Genomic DNA, 15,300 nt, shown 5'->3' on the forward strand with positions numbered 1-15,300 from the left:
AGAGAATAAAAAGTGATTTGCCAGGGTTTTGATGGCTTGGCTCACATGCTATGTGCCTTCTGATACTCTACTGTTTATCTAATGAGCTTGGTCATAACTGCGCAACATCCCCCACACTCAGAGATCATCCCTCAGCCTCAGTTATTGGTATACTGTATCATTACACTTTACTGTATCCTTAAGCAAGACAGTCATTTCTGAAGAGATCCAGAGCTACCAGGTTCTGCAAACTGTGACATCTTTGAGCCTTTGGGGTAAAAACAAAATGCTAAAAAGCATATGTGAAAGAAAAGTAGTGAAGGAAAAAAGTGATACTGACTGATTGCGGCAGCGATCCCTGAAGGAGTTGTTTCGGGATGAAAGGGATGGGCCGGTAGAAGAAGGACTGGTGGAGGCATCATCAGGATCCTCTGCCTCCAAACTCCGATTACAAGATCTGAGGAGCAGAAAGACAAGAGTGCAAGAAATGTTTAGAACAAAGAAATATGGTGTGACAAGAAACAGTGGGAAATTAAGCATACAACAACAGAAGAGTCAAAGTGTTATTTAATGGTCTTGACTTGTACCTGATAATCTGGAGGATGTTGCTGACGGTAGCTTCCTTCTCTGGAACGTGCAGACCGTCTGAACCAGAGCGCGACATGAAGTTGTGCTGGCCGCTGTACTCGGAAACAAACTGGAGAGAGGCAGACGGAAAAAGAACAAGATGGATGATGTCTGGTTCTTCTTATGGTCTGGGTCTGGTCTGCTGGATGTTTTCATGTTAGCTCATGGTTGTTTACTGTACCTCTATTGAGTCCTCTGTGTGATCTGGAGGTTGTTTGAGGCTAATGATGCTTGCTGTCCCATCCAGAGCGTCACCGAGCTCTTTTAGAAAAACCCCACAGAATGGCACCACCTGTAAGGCGAAAACTCATCTCAATTAAAGGTTTTACTTTAATCATGTAACTTTACTACAGTCTTAAATAAGTAAGACTGTTGTAAGTCATACAACATAACAACTTAAAAAGATTATTGATGACAAACTAGACCACATGAATAAACAGCATCCCACCTTGCATCCTGGGATATTCAGAGCTCTGGTCACCACCTTCTTGTACTCAGCAGAAGACTCGTGCTGAGCCATGGCGTCCTTCAGGCTCCTCATTGTTTCGATGTCAGACTGATCCATGAACTGCCACATCTTCAGCACCTTACGGGACCTGAAGGATGAAGATAATCTCAAATATCAGTCGGTAAATTGGATTATTTATTTATTATTTATTGTCGAAATTGGTGCAGGTTATTAAAACTAACAAAAAGGGGAAAAAGGCTACTAAAACACTGTTGTACATCTCTGTATAGGGTATGTGAGTGAGTTAGTGCTGGTGTGTGCCTTTAAACCTGAGTCCAGCCAGGAACTCCATGACACTGTTGTAGTTTCCCATGTTCCAACAGCATTTAGCCACATGGACGAGGTAGGAGAACACTTCCCTCTTCTCCTCCATGGACCCTGCTGTCAAGATCAGCCACGTCACCCAAGAACTCACCTGTGGAAACAGAGTCATAGAAACACATTGAAAATGATTTGAAAACCTTTGTTGAATGCAGGCGAAACTTTTCATTTAAAGATGCAGAAAAAATGAAGTATAAACAAAAAAAAAAGGTTTTCTTTCTGGATTGATTGATTTTATATGATGCCTTCACAATATGACAAAATATGCAATGTGAGATGATATTGAATAAACCAAAAAAGTGCATATTAGCTACAACTCACAGTCTGTTTATGACAATGTTCTCCTCATTACAAAATAAATCCAAAAAGCTGATTGATTTCTGGGGGAGGTTTATTAATTTATTGGTATTTTTATTTATTTGTATTGCAAATTCTTGCAGTGCATCAATGATAAAAAGTATTGCACGGTTCTCATTTTTACAAAGTTATGTTTTTCATTATTAACATAATTTAATAAAAACAGATCAAAATAAATCCTCTGTGGGGATAAAATAAATGATCACATAGGCCTTAATGAGGATGCAAAATGCTGAGGAAAACATTTTAATGGTGAACTCCTCTGATTGGACAATCCACATGAAGGTTGATCTTATCCATCGAATCAGAGAAAAGTGTGTTACAACAAGGCTGTTACTAGGAGTGTTAGAACCCAGTGAGACATGAGACATGAGGTCCACAGCCAAGTGACGCTCAGCTGAAACTCTGTATTGTGTGTGTGGTCTTACTCGTGCTCATGGCATGCTTTTGAATTCTGGTATGGCAGGCTGTGTCTAAAGCAGTGATGTATGCACAGGAACTTAGCCAGCTGGCCACACACACACACACACACACACACAGACAGAAGAAAGAATGAGAATCAGATATCTATCAGCTGCACTCTGTCACTGTGCTGACTGCCCTCAAGTTCTCGCAAAAACGACACGATGTAAGAGAAAGATATGTATCAGTGACAGCTTCCTTTCCCATTCTCTGAGACTGACACGCACACACCCACAAGCACAGATTTTAATTGAGCTCCTTTTCTCTCCACTCCACTCAACTTTCTTAATGAAGCATTAATAACGCTGCTGATAAAAAAAAGGGCTTGACAGTGGAGAAACAAAGCACGAGATACACTATAGTGTGTGTATCTCTATGTCATTTTACCTCATGGATGTTTTCACACGCGCAAACACACACAAACTCCCTAACCCCCCTTGCGTGAGGTAAAAACATTCCCCTGGTCCAGAGTTCTGTTACTGGGTTATGTAAGGATCTGTAAGCCCACCTCAATCAGACTTCACAGGGACTAAAAAAAGCCACAGCAACACGCACACACACACACACACACACACACACACACACACACACACACACACACACACACACACACACACACACACACACACACACACACACACACACACACACACACACACACACACACACACACACACACACACACACACACACACACACACACACACACACACACACACACACACACGTAAAGAATATGTAGACATTTGTTTGAGGTTGTTTCTTTGACTTCTTTTTCATCTATGTCATCTTAGCCAGTAAACTACAAAATGCTACATAACACATGTAACCAAACCCCCTCCTCATGTACACGATACAGACCCTTACATACCTTCACAAGGTATGAGGACATAGATACTCACATATCAACCTCAGGCACTTACTGTATATACAAGTGAACACACAGTATATACAGACATGTTCGATAAGGGCCTGTGCTTACACACATCTTACCTCATAAACATATATTCTACAGTCTATGATAAAAAGTTACATTTTCTTTGGCAGACTCAACAAACCATTACACTATTACCATGAGTGAGTTTCAAATGATGACCAGCAGCTATTTGAAGTCTCAGATTTTCTCCCTATCTAATATGAGTGAAGGAAAGCAAACCATTTGATGCATTCCTGCGTGATAGAAGCATGAGCATGAAGGGGGCTCAGGGTGGGGAAGGTTACTGTGAAAATGTAATCCATCTCAGACTGTCTCCTCTAAAACTGTACTCACTAACGTCGACTCTCTATTTACTCAAACTGAGACCCATGAAAGATACTCCTCCAGCAGACCTGAAAGAACACGTTTCATTTAACTTAAAGCTCAATGTAACTGAGGTTCAAGTTTATTCTTGACCAACTGAGGTCCAAACTGCACAATTTTTCCAGTAAATAAATCTGATTGGTTGAAAAATATCATAAATTTGGGTCGCGATGTTTCACTGAGGAGTTGGTGGTGGGTCCTGGGGCTAGAGGAGTTCAGAATCACTGTTCTAGAGCATTCTACCATATCACTTTATCTCGACAGGCAGGTGGAGTTTGTCAGAGACTTGTGAATTAGGAGTGGGAAACAAGATGTTACGATACCATATGATAAGACACCATAACCATATCATACACCATACCATACCATATGATATAATACAACATCATACTTTACTATACAATCAAACATTGGGATCCACTTTGTTATTGGAATATCGATATATGCTCCCAGCGGTTCAATAACTGTGTCACATGAGGCAGGACAACGATAATTTACTGAATCTTAATGTTTTCCAAAACCTTTTGTACATTTGACTTCTTATTGCTTTAAAAGTGTAGCTCCTCTATCATCTGATAATCATTTGATATAATTGAAAGCTCCAGAATGGCTAATCAATGGATCTTAGGGTGGGTCTGTTTCCTCAACTGTTTTTATCCAAGGTAAAAGATCAGCTTTTTAGTAGACGTGGAAGAGAGATCCTTAATTTTCACAGAAAAGTATGAAACATTTTGACATCTCGAGTATCATAACATCTGGAAAGACTACAGGGACTAAGCTTTTCTAAAAATGACGGTATATCAAAAAGGCAACTTAACATCATCTATGTTGTTTACTTTTCACTGTTTTTGCCCAAAAAATAGAGCAACTGTGATGAAATATATTGCACTGCTGTGGTTCTGTCACATTGTTATCAAGCTATCTAGAAGATCAACCAACAAACCATGTTACTGAAATGTGAAGATCTCCCTGATTTGACAGTCTCTATCTCTTCTGTCAATAACAAAAAAAGGTCAAATGCCCTCATATAAACTTGTAATTAACCCTCCTGCAAACATTTCATTATAAAAAACAAACTTAATTCTTTCTCCCACTATGCCCTCTTAGTTCTCATAACACTGGTTTATCATATCAAACTGCTCAACCTTATCTTTGTGTTGCAGACTGCTTGTAATTACATAGATCACTTTTTAAATAAGCTGATTAGATTAATCACATACAGTGATTGTTTTCTAACCTTTGCCTTTAGTCAGACAGATCAGATACAGATGGTGAGGTACAGAACATCAGTCCTGGAGCTGTTTCTAGACAAATCTACTGTACATGGCTGACAAACAACCCTGCTAACCTACAGACTCTTATCTGTCCCTCCCCTGCTCTGTGCGTGCCAGGATGTGAGCGCCGATGTGAAAATCTGCTATCAGTCACTTGTACTCAGCAGCTGGGTTGAGTTACAGTCACCATCCGAACCACGCTGACAGTCTGCAGAGAGGCTTTTTGAATCGCCACAGATCAAGGCAGTGTATAGTTGGCATATCTTCTGATATTCCAGATCGCATAAATGTGTACTTAGTGTTGTGTATGAGAGATTATAGACAGGATATGAAGGCATGCTATATATAGAGAGTGTAATAGCACACAAGAGAAAAACAAAGGGGAGGAAAAAGAGATAAGGACAGGAGATGTACAAACAGTGTCCTTAAAAATAGCAGATATGTTATTCATGATAGTTTGATCCCTCTTTGATGTCTGTGTCTCCGTCTGTCCGTCTCCAAACGTGCTATGTTATTAGTCCAACTATGAGGGTCAGTTTCTCCTTGATTCATCAATTACATAACCAAGGTTGACAGAGAACTGTTACACACTCAGCACATGAGCACACACTGTACTCCTAACTGTCAAAGTTTAACACGTCAGACGGAGAGAGACCCAAAGTGCAGAATCACTCACTTCCATACTCAAAACCATTTGATGGTTTTTGGGAAATGCTGATGAAAAAAATTCACAAAATGTTGTTTGTAAAGAGTTGAGGAAAATAAATCAGACCCAGATCCAAATGTGTGGAAGTTGAGTTTAACAGCCTATGTTGATTTCCCAAAGCCAAAGATCCTGCATTAACATCCTTCTGGATTCATCTATACAACACAGGGAGAAAAAAAAAAGGTCTAAAATGCTTGACCAAATCTTTTTTTAAATCAGTTGTTGTGACTTACTTAAATTGATTTATTTGTCAGATTCATGGTGAATAGAGCCACTATAATTCCCTTGTTATAAAAGAATAAAAAATACTGAGGCCCTGAAGGCTCAGGTAAAAATAAAAAGCTGTTTGCAAATCTGTTCCCAGAGTTTACAAATCTGTGCACACAAATTGCAAATCTGTGCACAGTTTCCAAAAGGGTATGGATTCTAAATGTGTGCACAGATTTGTAAACTCTGGGAACAGATTTACAAAAGGCTTGTTATCTTTTTATACTTGGGCCTTAAAAGGCTCAGTATTTCATTTTCTGAGCATTTTTCATCAGAAATAACAGCAAACTCCATCGGCATCTCATCTTCTCTATCAAGTGTTGAAACGTGAAGCCACTTGCAGGCTTCATCAGCGTCTGCTCTGTTGTCATTTGACTCTCACTCCATTGTGCCCGTATATGGCTACAATGCACATTTTGTGTGTCTCTCTTGTGTCTCTCTGCCTTAAATGAAACCAGCTGATGCAACTTAAAGATGACATCATTATTCTCTTCCAATCTCAAACTCTCTCACTTTCCTCTTTCTGAGCATTTCAGAGATGTGATTGTTTATTCTCAAAGTCACTCACCAGGAGAGACACCAGGCCCAGCAGAGAAGCTTAAGCCAACTTACACTGCTGCGAGTGTGTGCATGTATGTGTGTGTGTGTGTGTGTGTGTGTGTGTGTGTACACACACAGTGTGTGTTTCAGTCAGGGGCGGATAGGTTGGTATGACTCAGACGGCAAATGCAAAAAAGCAAACCCAGCTGAAGGAAAACAAAATTACTGGTCTGCTTTGAATTCCAGGTTTTAACATTCATGTCAGATCTCAAGGTACGTTTTGATTCTGTCCGATGATGTCATGTAAGGCAGTCAAATTCAGTCTCTCGAGCAGGAGAAGCACTCTGTTTTTTATCAGTATGTTCCCAATAGGTAAGTTCTCTCCCTGTTTCCCTGTTTTTATGGTGTCATTTGAAAAAGTTGTTCAGAGCATTCAGGAGTCAACCCATAAAACTACTCGACATAGTTTTCTGATTGGTATCACTTCTTTTCGAGTGATCTCATCCTGACTTCAATCATGCTGTAAAAACCGAGCTTGTAAGATATAAGATGACTGTGCAAGGATATGATAAATCACGGCTCTTTTAAACAAATTCATCCTGATATCTTCAGAGGGCTTACAGCACACATTTGGAATGGCATCAAAAAAACAAAAAAAAATGTAAGGTTTGAAGTAGAGGTGATCCCTGAAGTAATTTTTCAAACATAGATGCCTTTAACTTGCTGGTACTAGTTGTAATCTAATGTGTCTCTAGCTTCCTTCTCCGAATTCAGGGATACCTCCTTTATGATTTTTTATAGACTTGACACATGTTTCAGAACAGACTGATCTCAACACTTATCTGTGTATGACATATGAATGACAAATGTGTGACTATGATAAATAGGGAATCTTTTTTTTTATTCTAAAGCCTTACATATTTTATCACAAGTATTCTCACCTCATTGAATCGTGCCACTAGGTCCTCCACAGCGTTGCTGGGCTGGGCACTCTGGGTAGGCATAGCAGGCACTGACAGCGAGGCCTTGAGGCTCGGGTGGCGTTTGGTTTGACACTCGGGACTGCCCAGATCTCGAGTCAAGAAACAAAGGTAGTCCAAGGGAAAGACCTGCAGACAGATAGAGTATGGAAGGAACAGATGAGTGAGTTTTCATTTCTGTAAGCTTAGAAATACACTCGATCTCATGACGCTGGTCTTTCTAATCTCATGTTATCTTGTAAAAATTTGACATGGTAAAAAACTACAATAATAAATATTGTAATGTTTATCAGTTTTGTTTTCTAAGCATTCTATACAGAAGATTTATTTTTGCTTGAAAAACATTTCTGGCATTAACATTGTAGAAAAAAATCAATGCCTGAAAGATTATAATAATTCCTCTTTGAACTCAAACTCTTCCTCTTACAACAAATATTTGAAAATATTCTTCAAATCTGATATGTGTTTGTGTAAGTTTTGCCCACCCGTTTGTAGAGCTGCTGCTCTTGCTCGGTGAGGATACAGGCGATCTCCTCGGGAAACTGAACAAGGTGGCGCACATCTGCCAGCTCCTTACTAATCCCACTGATGCTGGGAGGAAGAGAGCTGTTGCTGCTCATACTGTTAGCCAGCTGACGCTCTGGTTGGACAAATAGAGAGGAAAAGAGATCATGAATTAAAAATTGTTGATCCTGCTTTATCACATATGAACATCGAGCTGGTATTGTAGGAGATTGGAGAAAACACCAGAACACATCAACACACAGTGAGGAAGAAAAAGAGGAAAGACAATCAATAATGGACAGAAAGAAGGAAAGAAGGAGGAATGAGTTGTCTTCACTAATATCGCAAGAACATGGAGACTGCTGATTCTGATTAAAAAAAGAAGAATCTTAGGGAGAGGAGGGATTCAATCTGAGACATTGATCTACTTTGATGTTTCCCTTTCACCATAAAAGTTTAAAGCCTCAAAGAAATGCTCGTCTCTTTTCCAGGATTAAACTGAATGTCTCAAATCTTCTGAACCATCAATCCCTGCATACCACAAACTCCCCCCTCCCCCCAACAAGAGGCCAAGAGCAGTCTGCACACTTCAGCCTCAGCAAGTAAACAGCATTGATCACCTGCCAGCTCCTGTGTTTGGATTTCAGTCAAGTCAATTAGTCTTACTGCTTACACACAAACAAAGCTGTCCTCATTTCTGCTAACAAAGATCTAATGGACACTTTCTACCCTGGTGGTGGAGCCGCCAGGTAGGCAAACTGTACATTGTTGGGATGAGTGCCACATAAACTATTAGGCTTGTTTCCACTGAAGGAACTTTTCCAGGAACCATTTATAGGTTTTTTTTTTATGAGCATTTTCATCAGACTGCAGTAATATACAGAACCTTTTTTTTTTCTTTTCTTTTAGAGACTATCTCTCGGACTTACACTAGACTTTTAATTCTGCATTTTGCAGACTGGTCTAACCTAAGGTATGGCACAGCACTGAAGACAGAAGGGAGACGTCGTTTTACAGTGGTTGTATGCACGTGGATCGAGCTTTTGTGCATGGCCCCTTTTTCCTGCATTGTATCCATGCTTTACTCCACAGGAGTCCGTTTAGCGCGTAAAACAAGTGAGTTATACAATGTTTACAAAAGCATGAAGGAAAGGAGACGTATATTAACCTGATTTAAGTCCAGGAATTAGACAGACTCTTCCTGGTTTATGTAAACTGTCATAGTCAGAGAAAATTACCTACCCCACTCCCACTGCCTTACACACACATTGTTCACAAAACTGATGCTGATACATATACAAGAACACACTTAAAGGTTGTCCTTGGTAACCCTTGAGATGTTCAGCAGGTAGCCATGGTAACAGCAGTAACTGCTCTGCAGAAAAAATTGCTTATTTGCACAGTTTGATTTGTGGATCCGGCTGAACAGCTCCTATAATGAACTGTGTGTGTGTGTGTGTGTGTGTGTGTGTGTGTGTGTGTGTGTGTGTGTGTGTGTGTGTGTGTGTGTGTGTGTGTGTGTGTGTGTGTGTGTAATAAAAGGCAGAATAGTCTTAAGAGATGGAGGAGAACATCTTCAAACATACAAAAGAAGCTTAGAAAAAGAAGACTGGGAAGAATAAACTGAAAGAAACTTTGAAACCTTGCGTTAAGGTCAGAGCAGATAAAGATGTTGAAAAAATAATTCACGCAAGCAAGAAAACAAGGGATGGAAAAACAGAGATATAGACATGAGGGCAGAAGAGGTATAGCTGTAGAAAGGATAAGAGATAAGATAAAGTAAGAGTTAAATGGAAAAGATGAAATGTTGTAGTTTAGACGATGCAGTAGGTGAAAACTAACTATCAGAGTTATTCAGCACAATCCACTAAATCCTAAAAATGCTCAACAGAGAGACTCATTCTAGGTTATGACTCATGGTTTGTTTAAAAATATCGAGGTGGAAGTCATTTTTTATCAAAATGTTTGTGTTAAAAGAAAGAGCGAAGACTAAAAATTGAACATGCAAAAAAAAATCTAAGTTTGTTTCACATTCTGTCACATAAGTATTTAATTATGTTGAAAAATGTCACCATGTAGTCAAGATGTGGGTTTATATGTGGGTCATCAAATTCTTTTTTTTGTCAGCAACTTTCTTGTACAGGTAAATTGCCATCAATTTATTTGTCAGGGACAATACATTTAGACATTGTTACATATAATTAAAGTGTAACTGATGAAATGTATCTAGGACTTCTAGCCAGGGCTAATTAGCAGTCCTTGTCTGTGGTTAAGCTTTTAGAAAATAACATACACTCATGATACAACAACACTGTAAAACAGACATAAAAACTGCAACTCCAGACATAAATATTGTAGCAGGCACAAGATAAGCAGCGACATAGATACATAAAAACAAACAGTAAAGCACACATAGACTGAAACTGTTCAACTGTAAAATCCTGTCAAGACAAAATAAGCAAAGTTTAAACATCTAAGACCTACAACCATCATCTTCCCATGTCTACCTTAGACCTACATGTTGATATTTTAACCCTTCTAAAGTGGAAATGGAGACTCCGTGAAATGACTGATATTAATGATATGAATTTCATGACCCACCAAAGGCCTCTGCCATTCATGTATTCATCCTTTAAACTGGGAAACACACAGGCAGACAAGGCAAAGACAAAAAGCTCTCAAGAGAGAATGAATTAAAGCAAAACAACACTACCGTTCTATGTTGAAGATCTAGGACTCAGATTGTAATCGATGCATTTAAATAAAAAGCATCACTAAAATGTTATCATCAATCTAATGTGTCTCTTATCATTTGTTATTCATGATATTTCAAACTAATGCCTGCAAAGCTTCACACAATCAGCACAATCATCTTCAACGACAACAGAAAGCTGTGATAAATAAACACCGGGGCTGAGATCTTGGGTCACTGTGATAAGTGTTTCTAATAAAAGCTGTTTGGACTCATGAGATGAAGCCTGCTGACCCGTTACACCAGTGTGAAACACACTGATGAGTAACATTGAGCATGCAGCAAACAAGGCTGCGAGAGCAGGACGACCTGAGCCTGGACTAATGTACCATGAAGCCTCTGTGATTTTAATGCAGAGGTTTACTCATCGGTAATGCACGCTGAATACAAATGCCCTATGCATGTGGATGTGTGTGACTGAATACTGGTATGTGTGTGTGTGTGTGTGTGTGTGTGTGTTTAAGTGTGTGTTTGTAAATGTGTTGATGAATGGGGTAGATCGATTGAACATCCTTTTTAACCAAAATTTCTGTTTTGAAAATTAGCATGACATCAAGAGAAGCAGGATATACAGGTGAGTGTGTGTGTGTGTGTGTGTGTGTGTGTGTGTGTGTGTGTGTGTGTGTGTGTGTGTGTGTGTGTGTGTGTGTGTGTGTTAGATTTATCCAAACAGCATTTTAGTTTGTAATGCACTGATGTCTAATCTAGACAAACTATTTATTTTTCTTTCTAAATTCCTGCATGTGCACTATTTAAAAACATTTAACAACATTAAAATGACATTAGGCTAAGGAACGTAAACTTTAGACAAAAGAAACAGAAAATTGCAATGAAATTTGTGTGGAACTTAATACTTGAAGTGAAGTAACACCCTGTGTTGGGAATGGGGCCTGACTCTTTGTTGTGGTTTTCTGTTATATCTGCCACATCTCTGATGACATCAGTACTATTTTACTTTAACCATCACAAACACTTTCTCCATCATCGTACATCAGATTAAGTAGTAGTACCGGGTGATATAATAATAGAGTGCAGTATAACAAAATCAACACTTCATAGGTTTAACCCAATGTCAAATCCGGTAAAACAAGTCTCCCACAGTGGGATACAGCATCTGTTAATTACTCCAAGTCAACCAGTACCTGACTCACTGCCAACACTGGGTGGGCACTTGAGACTGGAAAATCAAATATGAATGTATACCAAAGGAGAGGAACCTTGAACAGAACCTCCGCCGTCTCTTTTCCCAAGCCAAGTGCACACCTACTGTACACTGTTCTCAGAAGCACGTTTAAAGCTGATGACAGCTTCAGTGCTTGAGTAAGTAGGGCACTCAGACAGGTGCAGCACAAACAGCCTGGGTCAAAGCACTGTCGTCAAATCAGCCTTTCGGGCCTTTAAATGTCTTAATGTATATTTTTCAGATAACAAAACAAAAATCTCCAGTCAAACTGCATCCGGCAGTTTCCTATTGGATCACAGCTCAAACATAACAAATTATTCAATTGCATAAAACACATGCAGTGAATAAAATCTGGTACTACATTGTCCTTGTTAGCATGCACTGCTAATCAACCATACAAGAAAGGTCAAGTAAGCACTTGCAAATAAAATCAGAGAATTGTAGTAAACTCTCACATATAAATAAGTAGAGTAAGAACCCTTATTACACAGATGAAGAGATAGAGTAGCAGCAGAGGCAATAAACATGGATGAGTCAGACTGCTGAGCACACTGAATTATCACAGAGTTTCCCCTCTTGGATGAGATGTTAACATTACGAGCACACACAGAGACACGTGCGGACGTAAATATAACTTATAGGTTCCAATGACCTTTCTAGCATGAAGATAAGATGTTCAGACCTAAACAAAAGGCTACACGTACAGAATACAATGTTTACATTCCAGAAAGTAGGACAAATAATTGAGTCAAGTTTAAGTGAATTAGGAGATTTAGAGATGATAAAGATGCATATTGTCCAAGCTGTTGGTTTGTGAGCTTGATCTGAGCAAACTACACTCTGAATGAGGCACACATCACTCTGTAAAAACAAAGTTTAAGAGATGAGTTCGGTGTGTAATTTCATCATGACTTGGAGTCATTTTGTTGCTTTTGTGTTTTTTACCTGTACAGTGAATTCCTGTATCTTAAGAGACTAAACATACACACAGCCATGTGTGACATTCATTCTTAGGGTCAATTCAATGCAAAGTCACCTAGAGACCCTGGAATTCTTCACTGTCAGCCTGTCAGGTGGCAGGTATGAAGGACAACACAAACATTGTTCAACCATTAAGTTTTATGACAATCTTATTGTCCACTTTACTGACGTGGTGTTTTGAACTTTTGTGTTGAATACAATATTTTTGTACAATTACAATGTTGCAATTCAGTATGCAAAACTGATGATACGATATGCTTTAATGTTGCTGTAAGGAAATATGTTTTTTTCTTTTAAATAAGCAAAGGCAACAGTGACATTTAACAAACTAAAGGTTGTTTTGAAGAGATCAGAAACACAGAATAAATAGGATAAAAAAATTAACCATATGGTTGAACTCCAACACCCTAGGTCTGCAAAGACTTTCAAAAGGCAAACAGCGAAACAGTGAACCATCATTCAGAACCTATTACACAGCAAAAACAGATGTTAACGTGAACTGTCCATATATTCCACTGAATACAAAATGATTTACAATTATGTTCAAGGAATCCTGCAAGAAACTATCCTCATCTAAGAAGACATGACACGAAATTAAAACATTTTTTTTTTATAAATGAGTAATATATAATGAGTATATATTTCTAACACTGACATAATGACTTTCACCACAGTGTACTCACTTCCCTGGATCTTTCATAATGCTTAACCTAGTGTGTGCCCACACTGGACAGAGTAGTGTTTAGTACTATTGTTAACATATATTCAAAAGCAGTTCATTTAACACGAGTAACAGTTTAAAGGTTACATATCCACCCGGCCAGCAGCAGCCATACTGTAACTCACTTTTCCTCTACTCACTGATCAGCTTGTAGTCCATTCTGTGAGAGTGCTTCATGGTTGCTAGATACAGCTGGGCGCTCTGCTTCCCCACCGACAGCTCAGTGACCGAGGTACACTTGTCCACATTTGAGCCTGTCTAGTATCTGCTGCAGCTGCTCGCTCTCTCTCTAACTCACTCACTCTCTCTCTCTCCAATTTCAATCAAACCTCAACTGTCTTTGGCTGCACACACTGTATCTCAGCATGTTGCTTTTTCTCCCTCACCTGGCTTCTCTCTCTCTCTCTCTCTCTCTCTCTCTCTCTCTCTCTCTCTCTCTCTCTCTCTCTCTCTCTCTCTCTCTCTCTCTCTCTCTCTCTCTCTCTCTCTCTCTCTCTCTCTCTCTCTCTCTCTCTCTCTCTCTCTCTCTCTCTCTCTCTCTCTCTCTCTCTCTCTCTCTCTCTCTCTCTCTCTCTCTCTCTCTCTCTCTCTCTGCCTCCTGCCCACCCCTCACTGACACACTACATAGTTCACAGACATGCGCTAGAGTTAGACCGCACACCAGACTACCCACTTCACGAAAAGGGAGGGTCTGTCTCTCTGTCACCCAGTCATTAACACAGAATCACTGACTGAGTAATGTTGTCAATGTTTGTTCCCAATACCTAGACACATGAGCATTGGTCATAATATTGAGTACCCCACTGATACTAGTACGTTAAAAAATACAATTGGTATAAAACACTAGCTGACATTATATTGGTGTATAACGTTCAATAAATCATTTTTAAAAATCAGAGACTTATTGGTTATTTGGTTTTATTTAAAAATGCTGTGGATGACGCATAACTTTGTGCAGTGTCCAAAAGTAAGGAAGTGTTGTGCAGCACTAACCTACACTAGATAAAGCATGTTCAGCACTTTAATTGTTTCTTGGAGCATGAATCAAGACATATTTGAAACTAGTTTCACTAACATTTTTAAGAAGTGAGGTTCCCTTAAATGGAAAAAAACTGGCGACAGTGTAAGAGCAGTGTGTTTGCTAAAAGAAGTGTTACAGTTGCTCTAACCTTATTCAAACCCATGCTGTTATTTGTCACAGCAACAGCTTAGCAGCTTCGGCTGTTATCTAAATCAAAATATGATCTTAGATTTCACCAGAGCCAGTGCAAAAACATGATTTATTTATACAGTGCATTATCAAAAATCATTTAATTTGTGAATCATGTTCAAGTTTTCAAGTTTAAGCAATGATGGCTTCGTAAACACTATGTGCTCTGAAAAATCCTTGACAATTCCATACAGTACAATTCCTCAACACATCTGCTGTCAATGGGTACTAAGCAACACAGTGTACAACAACAGAAGAGGAAGAGAGAAACACGCATTTTTGAGCCGGGAGGATGGCTGCAGATCTCTGAACTGCTTACTTCTGTTTCAGCAGTAAATTGTGTTGTAAAGGAAACACGGTCAGGGAGTGGAATAAAACCAGTACCATTCATAGCTCACATGAATATGGTTAAATCCCTAAAGGCATCGGACAATTTTTTTATTTTACTTACTAAAACTTTGTGTTCTTTGGCAGTGAATGAGGCAAATAGAAAGGACACAAAAATCCACTTTGTGAAGAATGATACAGACTCAACTAATCTTAAGCATCAATTTGTCATAATTATGTCATGTGTTTTCCTACCACAGCTGGTTTTTGTATGAATTCTCTTTTCGAGTTTTACAACTTT

At 39.1% G+C, this 15,300-nt stretch overlaps 1 protein-coding gene across 2 annotated transcripts in view; it reads right to left on the reverse strand.

Annotated features, from left to right (window-relative positions):
• plce1 (phospholipase C, epsilon 1) overlaps positions 1–15,300 on the reverse strand; it is an 80,590-nt gene that overhangs the window by 24,075 nt on the left and 41,215 nt on the right. For both annotated transcript variants that reach the window (XM_061027789.1, XM_061027790.1), the window contains exons 8-14: positions 7,807–7,961; positions 7,283–7,450; positions 1,384–1,529; positions 1,055–1,202; positions 788–898; positions 567–676; positions 320–436 (exon numbers count right to left, since the gene is read on the reverse strand). In XM_061027789.1, coding sequence (XP_060883772.1) covers positions 320–436; positions 567–676; positions 788–898; positions 1,055–1,202; positions 1,384–1,529; positions 7,283–7,450; positions 7,807–7,961 — 955 coding nt within the window. The remainder of the gene's footprint in view (positions 1–319; positions 437–566; positions 677–787; positions 899–1,054; positions 1,203–1,383; positions 1,530–7,282; positions 7,451–7,806; positions 7,962–15,300) is intronic.

The sequence above is a fragment of the Labrus mixtus genome, chromosome 21 (genome assembly GCF_963584025.1).
Source record: "Labrus mixtus chromosome 21, fLabMix1.1, whole genome shotgun sequence".
In the NCBI taxonomy this organism is placed as follows: domain Eukaryota; kingdom Metazoa; phylum Chordata; class Actinopteri; order Labriformes; family Labridae; genus Labrus; species Labrus mixtus.